Here is an 18,914-nt window from a genome sequence, read left to right as displayed (position 1 = left end):
TAGTCCAGTGCTCTGCACCCAGTAAGCGCTCGATTGATTGAATTGAATTGAATCGATTGAGTGAATTGAATGAATGAACAGTAAGTGCTCAATAAATACGACTGAATGAATGAATGAATGAATAAAGTCTCCCAAGTTCTTAGTCCAGTGCTCTGCACCCAGTAAGCGCTCGATAAATACGATTGAATGAATTGAATGAATGAACAGTAAGCGCTCAATAAATACGATTTGATGAATGAATGAATGAACAAACTCTCCCAAGTTCTTAGTCCAGTGCTCTGCACCCAGTAAGCGCTTGATAAATATGATTGAATGAATTGAATGAACAGTAAGCGCTCAATAAATATGATTGAATGAATGAATGAACAAACTCTCCCAAGTTCTTAGTCCAGTGCTCTGCACCCAGTGAGCGCTCGATAAATACGACTGAATGAATTGAATGAATGAACAGTAAGCGCTCAATAAATATGATCGAATGAATGAATGAACAAACTCTCCCAAGTTCTTAGTCCAGTGCTCTGCACCCAGTAAGCGCTCGATAAATACGATTGAATGAATTGAATGAACAGTAAGCACTCAAAAAATACGACTGAATGAATGAATGAATGAATGAACAAACTCTCCCAAGTTCTTAGTCCAGTGCTCTGCACCCAGTAAGTGCTCGATAAATACGATTGAATGAATTGAATGAATGAACAGTAAGCGCTCAATAAATACGACTGGATGAATGAATGAATGAACAAACTCTCCCAAGTTCTTAGTCCAGTGCTCTGCACCCAGTAAGCACTCGATAAACAGGATTGAATGAATTGAATGAGTGAACCCCCAACCCTGGAAGTGAGCGCTCAATAAATACGATTGACTGAATGAATGAAATACCATCGTTATTACTGTCGTTATTATCATTCGTAACAAATACCATTTTTGGTGGGGAAAAAAAAGCACTTGCCCCCCGGGGGACCGGCCATTTCCCCTCCATCACTCTCCCCTCCCGCTGCCCCCCGACACCGAGGGGCAGATGGCACGGTTGCCATGGCGACTACCTTGCGTGGCGATGGCGGGCGGGCCGGGCCCGCGGTCCAGCTTCTCCCAGAGGTAGGTAGGCCGGGGGACCCCCTCTTCCGAGCTGCAGGCCAGGACGATGTCGCTGCCCACGTCCTGGGACCCCTGGACTCGGCACAGAGGGGCCGAGGGGGGCACTGGGGGGGCAACACCAGGGGGACAGGTGGCGGGCGGGGCCTTAGTAAGATGCTGTGCCCACCACAAGCACTCAATAAATACTAAGCGCTTAGTACAGTGCTCTGCACATGGTAAGCGCTCAATAAATACGATTGATGATGATAATAAATAATAAGTCTGTCCGGTCCTTAATAATAATAATAATAATGGCATTTTTATACATTTTTTTTACTCTATTTATTTTACTTGTACATATCTATTCTATTTATTTTATTTCGTTAGTACGTTTGGTTTTGTTCCCTGTCTCCCTCTTTTAGACTGTGAGCCCACTGTTGGGTAGGGACTGTCTCTACATGTTGCCAACTTGGACTTCCCAAGCGCCTAGTACAGTGCTCTGCACACAGTAAGCGCTCAGTCAATCAATCAATCAATCGTATTTATTGAGCGCTTACTGGGTGCAGAGCACTGGACTAAGCAATCAATAAATACGATTGACTGATTGATTGATTGGTTGATTAAGCGCTTACTATGTGCAAAGCACTGTTCTAGGCGATGGGGAGTTCACAAGGTGATTAGGTTGTCCCACGGTGGGGGGGCTCACAGTCTTCATCCCCATTTTCCAGATGCGGGAACGGAGGCCCAGAGAAGTGAAGTGACTTGCCCAAAGTCCCCCAGCTGACAAGTGGCGGGGCCGGGATTTGAACCCATGACCTCTGACTCCAAAGCCCGGGCTCTTTCCACGGAGCCACGCTGCTTCACGCTGCTTAGAACGATAAGCGCTCCGTAAATACGGTCGAATGAAATATCCGGCGGTGAGCATCATTATTTCTGACCGCGGAGAAGGAAGGCATCATTATTTATTTATTTTGCTTGTACATATCTATTCTATTTATTTTATTCTGTTAATATGTTTGGTTTTGTTCTCTGTCTCCCCCTTCTAGACTGGGTCTAGATGTTGCCAACTTGGACTTCCCAAGCGCTTAGTACAGTGCTCTGCACCCAGTAAGCGCTCAATACGATTGATTGATTGATTATTTATTATAATAATGATGATGGCATTTATTAAGCTCTTACTAAGCGCTGGGGGGATATAAGGTGATCAGGTGGTCCCACGAGGGGCTCACAGTCAATCCTCATTTTCCAGATGAGGGAACTGAGGCCCAGAGAAGTGAAGTGACTTGCCCAAAGCCACATAGCTAGACTGTGAGCCTGCCGTTGGGTAGGGACCGTCTCTATATGTTGTCAACTTGGACTTCCCAAGCGCTTAGTCCAGTGCCCTGCACACAGTAAGCGCTCCATAAATACGACTGAATGAATAGAAGGAGGAGACGGGCAACAAAATAAAACAAGAAGACGGGCGTCAATACTATCAAAATAAATGAAGAGAATTACAGATATATACATAATGATGGGGAGACTGAGGCGCAGGGAGGTTACGTTCATTCATTCATTCGTATTTATTGAGTGCTTACTGTGTGCAGGGCACTGTACTAAGCGCTTGGAAAGTCCAATTCGGCAACAGGCAGAGACAATCCCTACCCAACAATGGGCTCACACTCTAGAAGGACTTCCCAAGCGCTTAGTCCAGTGCTCTGCACACAGTAAGCGCTCAATAAATACGATTGAATGAATGAATGAATGAATACTAAGCGCTTGGAAAGTCCAATTCGGCAACAGCCAGAGACAATCCCAACCCAGCAACGGGCTCACACTCTAGAAGGACTTCCCAACCACTTAGTCCAGTGCTCTGCACACAGTAAGCGCTCAATAAATACGACTGAATGAATAGAAGGACAGACAACAAAATAAAACAAGTAGACGGGCGTCAATACTATCAAAATAAATGAAGAGAATTACAGATATATACATAATGACGGGGAGACTGAGGTGCAGGGAGGTTAAGTTCATTCATTCATTCATACTTATTGAGTGCTTACTGTGTGCAGGGCGCTGTACTAAGCGCTTGGAAAGTCCAATTCGGCAACAGAGACAATCCCTACCCAACAATGGGCTCACAGTCTAGAAGGACTTCCCAAGCGCTTAGTCCGGTGCTCTGCACACAGTAAGCGCTCAATTAATACGATTGAATGAATAGAAGGAGGAGACAGACGATAAAATAAAACAAGTAGACGGGCGTCAATACTATCAAAATAAATGAAGAGAATTACAGATATATACATAATGATGGGGAGACTGAGGCGCAGGGAGGTTAAAGTTCATTCATTCATTCATTCATTCATTCAATCGTATTTATTGAGCGCTTACTGTGTGCAGGGTGCTGTACTAAGCGCTTGGAAAGTCCAGTTTGGCAACAGACAGAGACAATCCCTACCCAACAATGGGCTCACACTCTAGAAGGACTTCCCAAGTGTTTAGTCCAGTGCTCTGCACACAGTAAGCGCTCAATAAATACGATTGAATGAATGAATGAATGAATACTAAGCGCTTGGAAAGTCCAATTCGGCAACAGAGACAATCCCAACCCAACAATGGGCTCACACTCTAGAAGGACTTCCCAACCGCTTAGTCCAGTGCTCTGCACACAGTAGGTGCTCAATAAATACGATCAAATGAATAGTAGACAGGCGTCAATACTATCAAAATAAATGAAGAGAATTAGAGATATATACATAACGATGGGGAGCCTGAGGCGCAGGGTGGTTAAGCTCATTCATTCATTCGTATTTATTGAGCGCTTACTGTGTGCAGGGCGCTGTACTAAGCGCTTGGAAAGTCCAATTCGGTAACAGGCAGAGACAATCCCTGCCCAACAACGGGCTCACAGTCTAGAAGGACTTCCCAACCGCTTAGTCCAGTGCTCTGCACACAGTAAGCGCTCAATAAATCAACCCAACAACAGGCTCACACTCTAGAAGGACTTCCCAACTGCTCAGTCCAGTGCTCTGCACACAGTAAGCGCTCAATAAATACGACTGAATGAATAGAAGGACAGACAACAAAATAAAACAAGTAGACGGGCGTCAATACTATCAAAATAAATGAAGAGAATTGGAGATATATACATAACAACGGGGAGACTGAGGCGCAGGGAGGTTAAGTTCATTCATTCATTCACATTTATTGAGCGCTTACTGTGTGCAGGGCGCTGTACTAAGCGCTTGGAAAGTCCAATTCGGTAACAGGCAGAGACAATCCCTGCCCAACAACGGGCTCACAGTCTAGAAGGACTTCCCAACTGCTCAGTCCAGTGCTCTGCACACAGTAAGCGCTCAATAAATACGACTGAATGAATAGAAGGACAGACAACAAAATAAAACAAGTAGATGGGCGTCAATGCTATCAAAATAAATGAAGAGAATGGGAGATGTATGAATAACGACGGGGAGACCGCCCGGTCGGACTCTCCGAGCGCTGAGTCCCGTGCCCTGCCCCCGGCCGGCGCTCAATAGATAGGAGCGAATGACCCACCTAGGACGGTGAGGCCGGTGACGCCGATGTTCCTGCCCCCGCGGTCCGGCAGGTTGTTGACGAGGCACTGGTAGGTCCCCGTGTCCGACAGGCGGGTGTCGTTGATGAAGATGGAGGCGTTGGTGGTGGGCATGGTGCCCGCGAACCCCACCCTCCCGTTGAACTGGGGGGCGCCGTCGAAGGTCTTCCCGCCCTGGTACAGGATCACCTGGAAGCGGACGGTCGCGTCAACCCTGCGGGCCCTGGAGGCCTCCGGGAAAATCGGAAGCCGGCCGCCTCCGCGCTCGGCCGACACCAATTCTTAGAGAATAACCATAATAATAATCATAATAATGGCATTTATTAAGCGCTTACTATGTGCCCAGCACTGTTCTAAGCGCTGGGGAAGTTACAAGGTGATCAGGTTGTCCCACGAGGGGCTCACAGTCTTCATCCCCATTTCCCAGATGAGGTCGCTGGGGCCCAGAGAAGTGAAGCGGCTTGCCCGAAGCCACCCGGCTGACAAGTCTTTTAGACTGTGAGCCCAATGTTGGGTAGGGACTGTCTCTCTATGTTGCCAATTTGTACTTCCCAAGCGCTTAGTCCAGTGCTCTGCACATCGTAAGCGCTCAATGAATACGACTGATGATGATGATGAAGTTATTTTGTTAGTATGTTTGGGTTTGTTCTCTGTCTCCCCCTTTCAGACTGTGAGCCCACTGTTGGGGAGGGACTGTCTCTAGATGTTGCCAATTTGTACTTCCCAAGCGCTTAGTCCAGTGCTCTGCACATAGTAAGCGCTCAATGAATACGATTGATGATGATGATGAAGTTATTTTGTTAGTATGTTTGGTTTTGTTCTCTGTCTCCCCCTTTTAGACTGTGAGCCCACTGTTGGGGAGGGACTGTCTCTCTGTGTTGCCAATTTGTACTTCCCAAGCGCTTAGTCCAGTGCTCTGCACATCGTAAGCGCTCAATGAATACGACTGATGATGATGATGAAGTTATTTTGTTAGTATGTTTGGGTTTGTTCTCTGTCTCCCCCTTTTAGACTGTGAGCCCACTGTTGGGGAGGGACTGTCTCTCTGTGTTGCCAATTTGTACTTCCCAAGCGCTTAGTCCAGTGCTCTGCACATAGTAAGCGCTCAATGAATACGATTGATGATGATGATGAAGTTATTTTGTTAGTATGTTTGGTTTTGTTCTCTGTCTCCCCCTTTTAGACTGTGAGCCCACTGTTGGGGAGGGACTGTCTCTAGAGGTTGCCAATTTGTACTTCCCAAGCGCTTAGTCCAGTGCTCTGCACATAGTAAGCGCTCAATAAACACGATTGATGATGATGATGATGAAGTGGCGGAGCCAGGATTTGAACCCGTGACCTCAGACTCCAAAGCCTGGGCTCTTTCCACTGAGCCACGCTGCTTCTCGGTCATTCATTCTCTGCCTCCCCCTTTTAGACTGTGAGCCCACTGTGGGGTAGGGACTGTCTCTAGAAGTTGCCAACTTGTACTTCCCAAGCGCTTAGTACAGTGCTCTGCACACAGTAAGCGCTCAATAAATATGATTGATTGATTGATTCATTCATTCATAACGATAATAATAGTTTTGGTATTTGTTAAGCGCTTACTACGTGCCAAGCACTGTTCTGAGCACTGGGGAGGATGCAAGGTGATCAGGTTGTCCCACGTGGGACTCACAGTCGCTGTTGGGTAGGGACCATCTCTATATGTTGCCGACTTGTACTTCCCAAGCGCTTAGTCCAGTGCTCTGCACATAGTAAGCGCTCAATAAATACGACTGAATGAATGAATGAATGTTTTGGTTTGTTGTCCGTCTCCCCCTTCTAGACCGTGAGCCCGCTGTCGGGTAGGGCCCGTCTCTAGATGTTCCCAACTTGGACTTCCCTAAGCGCTTAGTCCAGTGCTCTGCACACAGCAAGCGCTCAATAAATACGACTGAATTCATTCATTCATTCACTCAAGCGTATTTATTGAAAATCAGGTTGTCCCACGGTGGGGGGAGGCTCCCGGTCTTCATCCCCATTTTCCAGTTGAGGGAACTGAGGCCCAGAGAAGTGAAGTGACCTGCCCGAAGTCACACAGCCGGCCACTGGCGGCGCCGGGATTTGAACCCGTGACCTCTGGGTTCTCTCCACTTAGCCACGCTGCCTCTCCTAGTCGGCACTTCACCAGTGCCATGATTTTCGTTACTAAATTGAAGCTGGGGAACGGCGGGAGAGGTCAGAGGGCGGGGGGCCTTGAAGCCGACGCTGACGGCTGGGGAGCCTCGAAGCCGACAAGCCGGTGGATGGTTTTGACGCCCCAACGGGAGGACGGACGGGTAGAGGGGGGAGGCCGAGGGATGCCAACTGGGAGCCCACTGTTGGGTAGATGTTGCCAACCCAAGTGCTTGGTCCAGTGCTCTGCACACAGGAAGCGCTCAATAAATACGATTGATTGATTGATGGATGGATGGATTGATAATACTACTAATAATAATGGCATTTATTATTATTATTCAATTATTATTATTATTATTCCACGGGGAAGCAGCGTGGTGCAGCGGAAAGAGCCCGGGCTTTGGAGTCAGAGGTCACGGGTTCAAATCCCAGCTCCGCCACTTGTCAGCTGGGTGGCTTTGGGCCAGTCACTTCACTTCTCTGTGCCTCAGTTCCCTCATCTGCGCTTAGAACAGTGCTCTGCACATAGTAAGCGCTTAACAAATGCCGTTATTATTTATTATCTGTCAAATGGGGATGAAGACTGTGAGCCCCCCCGGGGGCCAACCTGATCACCTTTGTAAGCTCCCCAGCGCTTAGAACAGTGCTTGGCACGTAGTAAGCGCTTAATAAATGCCGTCATTATCATTCTTATTGATCCCGGCTCCGGCACTTGTCAGCTGGGTGGCTTTGGGCCAGCCACTTCACTTCTCTGTGCCTCAGTTCCCTCATCTGCGCTTAGAACAGTGCTCTGCACGTAGTAAGCGCTTAACAAATGCCGTTATTATTTATTATCTGTCAAATGGGGATGAAGACTGTGAACTCCCGGTGGGACAACCTGATCACCTTTGTAACCTCCCCGGCGCTTAGAACAGTGCTTGGCACGTAGTAAGCGCTTAATAAACGCCGTCATTATTATTCTTATTGATCCCGGCTCCGCCACTTGTCAGCTGGGTGGCTTTGGGCAAGTCACTTCACTTCTCTGGGCCTCAGTTCCCTCATCTGCGCTTAGACAGTGCTCTGCATATAGTAAGCGCTTAACAAATGCCATTATTATTTATTATCTGTCAAATGGGGATGAAGACTGTGAGCTCCCGGTGGGACAACCTGATCACCTCTGTAAGCTCCCCAGCGCTTAGAACAGCGCTTGGCACGTAGTAAGCGCTTCATAAATGCCGTTATTATTATTAATATTGATCCCCCCGCATCCCCCGCACCTGCTCGGGCTGGTTGGCGTCGGCCAGGGGGATGACCAACCAGATGACGTTGAGGTTGAGGAGGGCCGCGCTGGTGGAGAAGGAGCAGGGCAGGGTGGCCGTCTGACCTCGGGCCACCTGCACGCTGCCGGGGCTCTCCGACACCTCCAGCGACGTGGTCAGACCTGAGGGCCACAAGAAAAACCATCATTACAGTGCCCAGTAGGCGCTTAGTACATGCCCAGCGCTAGCGTAGATCCGCGCTAATAACAACAGCATTGATCATCGTCATAATAATGATGATGGCATTTGGTAAGCCCTTACTATGTCCAAAGCACCGTTCTAAGCGCTGGGGAGGATACAAGGTGATGAGGTTGTCCCCCAGGGGGCTCCCAGACTTCATCCCCATTTGACAGATGAGGGAACTGAGGCCCAGAGAAGTGAAGTGACTTGCCCAAAGCTGACAAGTGGCGGAGCCGGGATTTGAACCCGTGACCTCTGACTCCAAAGCCCGGGCTCTTTCCGCTGAGCCACGCTGCTTCCCCTAATTTTGGTTATTATTGATTAATAATAATAATAATAATGATGATGATGGCATTTGTTAAGCACTTACTATGTCCAAAGCACCGTTCTAAGCGCTGGGGAGGATACAAGGTGATGAGGTTGTCCCACGGGGGGCTCCCAGACTTCCTCCCCGTTTTCCAGGTGAGGGAACTGAGGCCCAGAGAAGTGAAGTGACTTGCCCAAAGCTGACAAGTGGCGGAGCCGGGATTTGAACCCGTGACCTCTGACTCCAAAGCCCGGGCTCTTTCCGCTGAGCCACGCTGCTTCCCCTAATTTTGATTATTATTGATTAATAATAATAATAATAATAATAATAATAATGGCATTTGTTAAGCGCTTACTATGTCCAAAGCACCGTTCTAAGCACTGGGGAGGATACAAGGCGATCAGGTTGTCCCCCGGGGGGCTCACAGACTTCATCCCCATTTTCCAGATGAGGGAACTGAGGCCCAGAGAAGTGAAGTGACTTGCCCAAAGCCACCCAGCTGACAAGTTGCTCTGCGCATAGTAAGCGCTCCATAAACACGACTGATGATGAAGTGGCGGAGCCGGGATTTGAACCCGTGACCTCTGACTCCCAAGCCCGGGCTCTTTCCACTGAGCCACGCTGCTTCCCCTAATTTTGATTATTATTGATTAATAATAATAATAATGATGATGGCATTTGTTAAGCGCTTACTATGTCCAAAGCACCGTTCTAAGCACTGGGGAGGATACAAGGCGATCAGGTTGTCCCCCGGGGGGCTCACAGACTTCCTCCCCATTTTCCAGGTGAGGGAACTGAGGCCCAGAGAAGTGAAGTGACTTGCCCAAAGCTGACAAGTGGCGGAGCCGGGATTTGAACCCGTGACCTCTGACTTCAAAGCCCGGGCTCTTTCCACTGAGCCACGCTGCTTCCCCTAATTTTGATTATTATTGATTAATAATAATAATAATAATGATGATGATGGCATTTGTTAAGCACTTACTATGTCCAAAGCACTGTTCTAAGCACTGGGGAGGATACAAGGTGATCAGGTTGTCCCCCGGGGGGCTCACAGACTTCCTCCCCATTTTCCAGGTGAGGGAACTGAGGCCCAGAGAAGTGAAGTGACTTGCCCAAAGCCACCCAGCTGACAAGTTGCTCTGCGCATAGTAAGAACTCAATAAACACGACTGATGATGAAGTGGCGGAGCCGGGATTTGAACCCGTGACCTCTAACTCCAAAGCCCGGGCTCTTTCCACTGAGCCACGCTGCTTCCCCTAATTTTGATTATTATTGATTAATAATAATAATAAAAATAATGGTGGCATTTGTTAAGCACTTACTATATGCCAAGCACTGTTCTAAGCACTGGGGAGGATACAAGGTGATGAGGTTGTCCCCCGTGGGGCTCACAGACTTCATCCCCATTTTCCAGATGAGGGAACTGAGGCCCAGAGAAGTGAAGTGACTTGCCCAGAGTCACCCAGCTGACAAGTGGCGGAGCCGGGATTTAGAACCCATGACCTCTGACTCCAAAGCCCGGGCTCTTTCCACTGAGCCACGCTGCTTCCCCTAATTTTGATTATTATTGATTAATAATAATAATAATAATGTCGGTATTTGTTAAGTGCTTACTATGCGCAAAGCACTTTTCTAAGCGCTGGGGAGGTTACAAGGTGATCAGGTTGTCCCACAGGGGGCTCACAGTTTTAATCCCCATTTTACAGATGAGGGAACTGAGGCCCAGAGAAGTGAAGTGACTTGCCCAAAGCCACCCAGCTGACAAGTGGAGGGGCCGGGATTGGAACCCATGACCTCTGACTCCAAAGCCCGGGCTCTTTCCACTGGGCCACGCTGCTTCCCTATGTGCCCAGCACTGTTCTAAGCGCTGGGGAGGTTACAAGGTGAACGGGTTGTCCCACGGGGGGGCTCACAGTCTTCATCCCCATTTGACAGATGAGGCAACTGAGGCCCAGAGAATAACAATAATAATAATAATAATAATGGCATTTATTAAGTGCTTGCTATGTGCCAAGCACTGTTCTAAGCACTGGGGAGGTTACAAGGTGAACAGGTTGTCCCCATTTTACAGATGAGGTAACCGAGGCCCAGAGAATAATAATAATAATAATGGCATTTATTAAGCACTTACTATGTGCTAAGCACTGTTCTAAGCGCTGGGGAGGTTACAAGGTGATCAGGGTGTCCCACGGGGTCTCACAGTCTTCATCCCCATTTTACAGATGAGGGAACTGAGGCCCAGAGAAGTGAAGTGACTTGCCCAAAGTCCCACAGCTGACAAGTGGTGGAGCCAGGATTAGAACCCATGACCTCTGACTCCCAAGCCCGGGCTCTTTCCTCTGAGTCACGCTGCTTCTCTAAGATGAGGGGACTGAGGCCCAGACAAGTGAAGTGACTTGCCCAAGGTCACACAGCAGACACAGCAGGCAAGTCACTTCACTTCTCTGGGCCTCAGTTCCCTCATCTGGAAAATGGGGATTAAGACTGTGAGCCCCCCCGTGGGACAACCTGATCACCTTGTAACCTCCCCAGCGCTTAGAACGGTGCTTTGCATATAGTAAGCGACTTCCAGGATCAGAGAGATTAAAATGAACAGGAGAGAGCAACAAAGAAGGAATTTCTATCAACTGTGGACTTTTGACACTTGGCAATGTATTAAGTACCCTGGGAGATAAGAGTAAAGAGGCCATTCATGTACCCTATCAGGATTCCAAACTAACAAGGACCCCCTGGGGGAAAACAGCTTCAACTATCATCTCTACGCTGATGACACCCAGATCTCCATCTCTGCCCCTGCTCTCTCCCCCTCCCTCCCTCCAGGCTCGCATCTCCTCCTGCCTTCAGGACATCTCCATCTGGATGTCCGCCCGCCACCTAAAGCTCAACATGTCGAAGACTGAACTCCTTGTCTTCCCTCCCAAACCTTACCCTCTTCCTGACTTTCCCATCTCCGTTGACGGCACTACCATCCTTCCCGTCTCCCAAGCCCGCACCCTCGGTGACATCCTCGACTCCGCTCTCTCATTCACCCCTCACATCCAAGCCGTCACCAAAACCTGCCGGTCTCAGCTCCGCAACATCGCCAAGATCCGCCCTTTCCTCTCCATCCCAACCGCTCCCCTGCTCATTCAAGCTCTCATCCTATCCCGTCTGGACTACTGCGTCAGCCTTCTCTCTGATCTCCCATCCTCGTGTCTCTCTCCACTTCAATCCATACTTCATGCTGCTGCCCGGATCATCTTTGTCCAGAAACGCTCTGGGCATATCACTCCCCTCCTCAAAAATCTCCAGTGGCTACCAATCAATCTGCGCATCAGGCAGAAACTCCTCACCCTGGGCTTCCAGGCTGTCCATCCATCCCCTCGCCCCCTCCTCCCTCACCTCCCTTCTCTCCTTCTCCAGCCCAGCCCGCACCCTCCGCTCCTCCGCCACTAATCTCCTCCCCGTACCTCGCTCTCGCCTGTCCCGCCATCGACCCCCGGCCCACGTCATCCCCCTGGCCTGGAATGCCCCCAATCCCTCTGCCCATCCGCCAAACTAGCTCTCTTCCTCCCTTCAAGGCCCTGCTGAGAGCTCACCTCCTCCAGTAGGCCTTCCCAGACTGAGCCCCTTCCTTCCTCTCCCCCTCATCCCCCTCTCCATCCCCACATCTTACCTCCCTCCCTTCCCCACAGCACCTGTATATATGTATATATGTTTGTACAAATTTTTTTTCTCTATTTATTTATTTAATTTATTTGTACATATCTATTCTATTTATTTTATTTTGTTAGTATGTTTGGTTTTGTTCTCTGTCTACCCCTTTTAGACTGTGAGCCCACTGTTGGGGAGGGACTGTCTCTATATGTTGCCAATTTGTACTTCCCAAGCGCTTAGTACAGTGCTCTGCACATAGTAAGCGCTCAATAAATACGATTGATGATGATGATGATGATGAATAATTGCCATTATCATTATTATTATTATTATTATTATTGCGTGGCAGGGCCGGGATTAGAATAATAATGATGGTATTTGTTAAGCACTTACTATGTGCCAAGCGCTGTTCGAGTTGCTAGGGTTGATACAAGCTAATCGGGTTGGATACAGTCCCTGCCCCACATGGGGCTCCAGGACTTCATCCCCATTTTCCAGATGAGGGAACCGAGGCCCAGAGAAGTGAAGTGACTTGTCCAAGGTCACCCAGCAGACCTGGGTCGGAGCCGGGATGAACGTATTATTTTGTTAGTATGTTTGGTTTTGTTCTCTGCCTCCCCCTTCTAGACCGTGAGCCCACTGTCGGGTAGGGACCGTCTCTAGATGTTGCCAACTTGGACTTCCCAAGCGCTTAGTCCAGTGCTCTGCACACAGTAAGCGCTCAATAAATGAATGAATGAACCCAGGCCCTTCTGATTCCCAGGCCACACTGCTTCTCCATCAGGAGAAGCAGCCTGGCGTAGTACACAGGGAATTCTGGGAGTCAGAAGGTCGTGGGTTCTAATCCTGACTCCGCCGCTGGTCTGCTGGATGACCTTGGGCGGAGTCACTTCAAGTCCCTTCACTTCTCTGGGCCTCAGTTCCCTCATCTGGAAAATGGGGGTGAAGACCGCACGCCCCACGTGGGACTACCTGATTACCTTGTCCCTCAGCGCTTAGAACGGCGCTTGGCACATAGTAAGCGCTTAACAAATATCATCAGTATGAATTATTATTTTGTCTCATCCATAGTGCGGTGGTAAGTGCTCAGCACGGGTTTGACACCTGTCTCCATGTTTTGTTTTCTCGTCCGTCCTCCCCTTCTGGACTGTGAGCCCGCTGTTGGGTAGGGTCCGTCTGTATATGTTGCCAACTTGGACTTCCCAAGCGCTTAGTACAGTGCTCTGCACGCAGTAAGCGCTCAATAAATACCATTGAATGAATGAATGAATGAACTGCTTGCGGTGGCTGCGGCTGTTGCACGCTCTGTCCACCAGAGGGAGCCCCGTCACCGGGAAAGTAATGGCACCAGCGCCCCCTGCCGGGGGATGGGGGAAAAATCCGGCCTGCTTATAGTCGATCAATCAATCCATCAATCAGTGGTATTTATTAACAATAATAATAATAATAATAATGATAATAATGGCATTTATTAAGCGCTTACTACGTGAAAAGCACTGTTCTAAGCTTTGGGGGGGTTACAAGGCGATCAGGTTGTCCCCCGGGGGGCTCACGGGCTTCATCCCCATTTTCCAGATGAGGGAACTGAGGCCCAGAGAAGTGAAGTGACTGGCCCCAAGTCACACAGCTGACAACTGGAGGAGCTGGGATTGAGCGCTGACCGTGTGCGGAGCACTGTACAGGGCGCTTGGGAGAAGGCAAAACAACAGAGTTGGTCGACACGTTCCCTGCCCACATGGGAAGCCGCATGGCATAATACTAACAATAATTAAATCACCATAAATATTATTAATTCTAATTATACCATAAAATACACGGTTATAATTATGAATAATAATGACGGTATTTGTTAAGCGCTTACTATGTGCCGGGCACTATATTAAGTGTTGGAGTGGATACAAGCAAATTCATTCAATTCATTCAATCGTATTTATTGAGTGCTTACTGTGTGCAGAGCACTGGACTAAGCGCTCAGTACAGTAAGCGCTTAGTAAGTAAGCACTCTTAGTAAAATCTGGTGGACACTGTGTCTGTCCCATGTGGGGCTCACGGTCTTAATCCCCATTTCACATTTGGGGGAACTGAGGCCCAGAAAAGTTAAGTGACTTGCCCAAAGTCACACAGCTGACAAGTGGCAGAGCCGGGATTAGAACCCACGACTTCCGACTCCAGAGCCCGAGCTCTTTCCACTAAGCCATACTGCTTCTTACCGTGTGCAAAGCCCTGTACTAAGAGCTCAGAACTGTACTAACTTGTACTGTACAAAGCGCTCAGAAGAGAGCAGTGACTTAAGACTTTGAGCCCCACGTGGGACAACCTGATGACCTCGTATCTACCCCAGTGCTTAGAACAGTGCTTCGCACATAGTAAGTGCTTAAGAAATACATTCATTATTATTACTACTAAGCACTTTTATGAGAGCTCAGTACAATGCTCCACACACAGTAAGCGCTCAATAAATGGAGAAGGAGAGGGAGAAAGGGGAGATGGAGGAGAAGAAAGAGGAGAAGGGGAAGAAAGAGGAGATGGAGGAGAAAGAGAGGAGGAGAAAAGGGGAGAAAGAGGAGGAGGAGGAGAAGGGGGGAGGAGGAGGAGGAAATGGAGGAGGAGACAGAGGGAAAGGAGAAAGAGAAGAAAGGAGAAGAAGAGAAAGAGGAGGAGACAGAGGGGAAGGAGAAGGAGGAGAAAGAGAAGAAAGGAGAAGAGGAGAAAGGAGGAGGAGGAAAAAGAGGAGAAAGAGGAGGAGGTGGAGAAGGAGAAAGGGGAAAGGGTGAAAGAGAGGAGGAGGAGAAAGGGGGAGGAGGAGGAGAAAAAGAAGAGAAGGAGGAGAAAAAGAAGAGACGAGGAGAAGGAGGAGAAAGAGGAGATGGGAGAAGGAGAAGGAGGAAGGAGAAAAAGTGGGAAAAAAGGAGAAGGGGGAAGGGAAGAAAGAGGAGGAGAAGGGGAAGGGAGAAAGAGGAGAAGATGGAGAAAGGGGAGTTGGAGAAGGAGAAAGGGGAGATGGAGAAGAAAGATACGAAAGAGAAGGAGAAGAACGAGGAGAAAGAAGAGGAGAAGGGGAAAGGGGAGAAAGAGGAGGAGATGGAGAAAGGGGAGACGGAGGAGGAGAAAGGGGAAAAAGAGGAGGAGGAAAAAGGGGAGAGAGAGGAAGAGGAGGAAATGGAGGAGGAGACAGGAGAGGGAGAAGAAGAGGAGGAGAAGGAATAAAGAGGAGGAGGTGGAGAAAGAGGAGGAGGAAGGGGAAAAAGAGGAGGAGAAGGGGAAAGGGGATAGAGAGGAGGAGGAGGAGGAGATGGAGAAGGGAGATGGAGGAGAAGGAAGAGAAGGGGGAGATGGAGGAGAAAAGGGAGAAAAGAGGAGATGGAGGAGGAGGTGGAGAAGGAGGAAGGGGAAAGGGGGAAAAAGAGGAGGAGAAGGGGAAAGGGGAGGAAGAGGAGGAGGAGGAGATGGAGAAAGGGGAGATGGGGGAGAAGGAAGAGAAAAGGGAGAAAAGACGAGATGGAGGAGGAGGTGGAGGAGGAGGAAGAGGGCAAGGGGGAAAAGAGGAGGAGAAGGGAAAAAGGGAGAGAGAGGAGGAGATGGAGAAAGGGGAGATGGAGGAGAAGAAAGAAGAGATGGAGAGAACGATAAAGAAGATAAAGGAGATGGAGAAGGTGATGGAGAAGGAGAAAGGGGGAAAAGGGGAAAAGAGGAGGAGGAAAAAAGGGAGGAGGTGGAGTAGGGGAAAGGGAGAAAAGAGGAGTAGGGGAAAGGGGAGAAAGAGGAGGAGGAGATGGAGGAGGAGATGGAGAAAGGGGAGGAGGAGAAGAAAGAGGAGATGGAGGAGAAAGAAGAGGAAGAGAAAGGGGAGAAAGAAGAGGAGAAGGAGGAGAAGGAGAAGAAAGAGGAGACGGAGGGGAAAGAGGAGAAAGAAGAGGAGGAGGAGAAAGGAGAGAGAGAGAAGGAGATGGAGGAACAGGTGGAGAAGGAGAAAGGGGGAAAAGGGGAGGAGGAGAAGGGGAAAGGGGAGGAAGAGAAGGAGATGGAGAAGGAGAGGGAGAAAGGGGAGATGGAGGAGAAGAAAGAGGAGAAGGGGACAAAGAGGAGACGGAGGAGAAAGGGGAGGAACAGGAGGAGGTAGAGAAGGAGTAAGAGGAGGGGATGGAGGAAGAGGAGACAGGGGCCAACGGGAAGAAGAAGAGAGGCGATGTCGGTGGCGGGGCAGGGGTGAGGGTGAGGCTGGGCACTGTCGACAGCATCTGATCCTCCGATTAATGTATTTCTAAGCCGATTAACCAAATCCCAACTGTTCTGTGTCAGGTCCGTGCTCTAAGCCTACTCTTCCTCAGGGCGGCAAGCAAACCAACAAAACCCCCCCAAAACCCAATACTATTTTTAAAGGCAGAATAAAGAAGAGAAAGAAGAGTGGGGTAAGGGGGCTCGCACCCCTTTCATAATAATAATAATTGTGGTATTTGTTATGCGCTATACGCCAGGCACTGTGCTAAGCGCTGGGGTAAATAAAAGATCATCCGGTTGGACACGGTCCCTGCCTCCACACCTCACAGTCTTGATCCCCATTTGACAGGTGAGGGAACCGAGGCCCAGAGAAGGGAAGTGATTTGTCCAAGGTCACACCGCGGACAAGGGGCAGAGCCGGGATTAGAACCCAGGTCCTTCTGACTCTCGGGCCCGGGCTCTTTCTGCTGGGCCACTTCTCAAAAGATGTCTCCCAAAAGGTCCAGGGATTGGAACGGATAACAGGTGTTAGCAGAGTGACTCCATGCTCTGTACATAAAGAGGGATTGTCACTCCTTAAGGTGGGATTGTACTTTCCCAGTCGCTCAGTACAGTGCTCGGCACACGAGCAGCGTGGCTTAGTGGCGAGAGCCCGGGCTTGGGAGTCCGAGGACGTGAGCTCTAATCCCGGCTCCTCCGCTTTTCTGCTGTGTGACCTTTGGCGAGCCACTTAACCTCTCTGGGCCTCAGTTCCCTCATCTGTCAAGTGGGAATAATAATAATAATAATAATGTCGGTATTTGTTAAGCGCTTACTACGTGCAAAGCACTGTTCTAAGCGCTGGGGAGGTTACAAGGTGATCAGGTTGTCCCACGGGGGGGCTCACAATTTTAATCCCCATTTGACAGATGAGGTAACTGAGGCCCAGAGAAGTGAAGTGACTTGCCCAAAGTCACACAGCTGACAGTTGGCAGAGCTGGGATTTGAACCCATGACCTCTGACTCCAAAGCCCGGGCTCTTTCCACTGAGCCACAGCAGCTCCTCCAATGAATGAGCCCCACATGGGACAACCCGATGACCTCGTATCTCCCCCGGCGCTTATAACAGTGCTCGCCACTTAGTAAGTGCTTATCAAATACCATCATTATTATTATTCCCTGTGCCTCAGTTACCTCATCTGTCAAGTGGGGATGAAGACTTTGAGCCCCACGTGGGACAACCCAATGACCTTGTATCTCCCCCGGAGCTTAGAATGGTGCTCGGCACATAGTAAGCGCTTATCAAATACCATCATTATTATTATTCCCTGTGCCTCAGTTACCTCATCTGTCAAATGGGGATGAAGACTGAGAGCCCTACGTGGAACAACCTGATTACCTTGTATCCTCCCCGGCGCTTAAAACAGTGCTCGGCACATAGTAAGCGCATGGAGAAGCAGCGTTTTATTTTATTTTGTTAGTATGTTTTATTTTGTTAGTATGTTTTATTTTATTTTATTTTATTTTGTTAGTATGTTTTATTTTGTTAGTATGTTTTATTTTATTTTATTTTATTTTGTTAGTATGTTTGGTTTTGTTCTCTGTCTCCCCCTTTTAGACTGTGAGCCCACTGTTGGGTAGGGACTGTCTCTATATGTTGCCAACTTGGATTTCCCAAGCGCTTAGTACAGTGCTCTGCACACAGTAAGCGCTCAATAAATACGATTGATTGATGGATTGATTGGAAAGAGCCTGGGCTTCAGAGTCAGAGGTCATGGGTTCAAATCCCGGCTCTGCCAATTGTCATTTGGGTGACGTTGGGCAAGTCACCTCACTTCTCTGGGCCTCAGTGACCTCATCTGGAAAATGGGGGTGAAGACTGTGAGCCCCCCGGGGGACAACCTGATCACCTTGTACCCTCCCCAGTGCTTAGAACGGTGCTTTGCACATAGTAAGCTCTTAATAAATGCCATCATCATTATTCCAGCGCTTAGAACAGTGCTTTGCACATAGTAAGCTCTTAATAAGTGCCATCATTATTAGTAGTAGTAGTAGTAAGCGCTTAACAAATACCTCAGTAATAATAATAATAATAGTAAGTGCTTGATAAATACAATTGATTGAATGAATTTTTAAAAAAGATGCCCTTTGGGAAGGCCAGTTTTTTACAGTGCTTTGCACATAGTAAGCTCTTAATAAGTGCCATCATTATTATTATTAGTAGTAGTAAGCGCTTAACAAATACCTCAGTAATAATAATAATAATAATAGTAAGTACTTGATAAATACAATTGATTGAATGAATTTTTAAAAAAGATGCCCTTTGGGAAGGCCGGTTTTTTACAGTGCTTTGCACATAGTAAGCTCTTAATAAGTGCCATCGTTATTATTAGTAGTAGTAGTAGTAAGCGCTTAACAAATACCTCAGTAATAATAATAATAATAGTAAGTGCTTGATAAATACAATTGATTGAATGAATTTTTAAAAAAGATGCCCTTTGGGAAGGCCGGTTTTTTAATTAGCAAGGC

General features: G+C 48.4%; 1 protein-coding gene across 1 annotated transcript in view; it reads right to left on the bottom strand.

The window, feature by feature from the left end:
- IGSF11 (immunoglobulin superfamily member 11) overlaps positions 1 to 18,914 on the bottom strand; it is a 63,036-nt gene that overhangs the window by 16,498 nt on the left and 27,624 nt on the right. The window contains exons 2-4 of the mRNA XM_038757852.1: positions 8,023 to 8,186; positions 4,609 to 4,816; positions 1,044 to 1,199 (exon numbers count right to left, since the gene is read on the bottom strand). Coding sequence (XP_038613780.1) covers positions 1,044 to 1,199; positions 4,609 to 4,816; positions 8,023 to 8,186 — 528 coding nt within the window. The remainder of the gene's footprint in view (positions 1 to 1,043; positions 1,200 to 4,608; positions 4,817 to 8,022; positions 8,187 to 18,914) is intronic.

This window comes from Tachyglossus aculeatus, chromosome 16 (assembly GCF_015852505.1).
Source record: "Tachyglossus aculeatus isolate mTacAcu1 chromosome 16, mTacAcu1.pri, whole genome shotgun sequence".
Lineage (NCBI taxonomy): Eukaryota > Metazoa > Chordata > Mammalia > Monotremata > Tachyglossidae > Tachyglossus > Tachyglossus aculeatus.
Note: the sequence above shows the minus strand (reverse complement) of the source record. Positions and strands in the feature narration are given on the sequence as shown.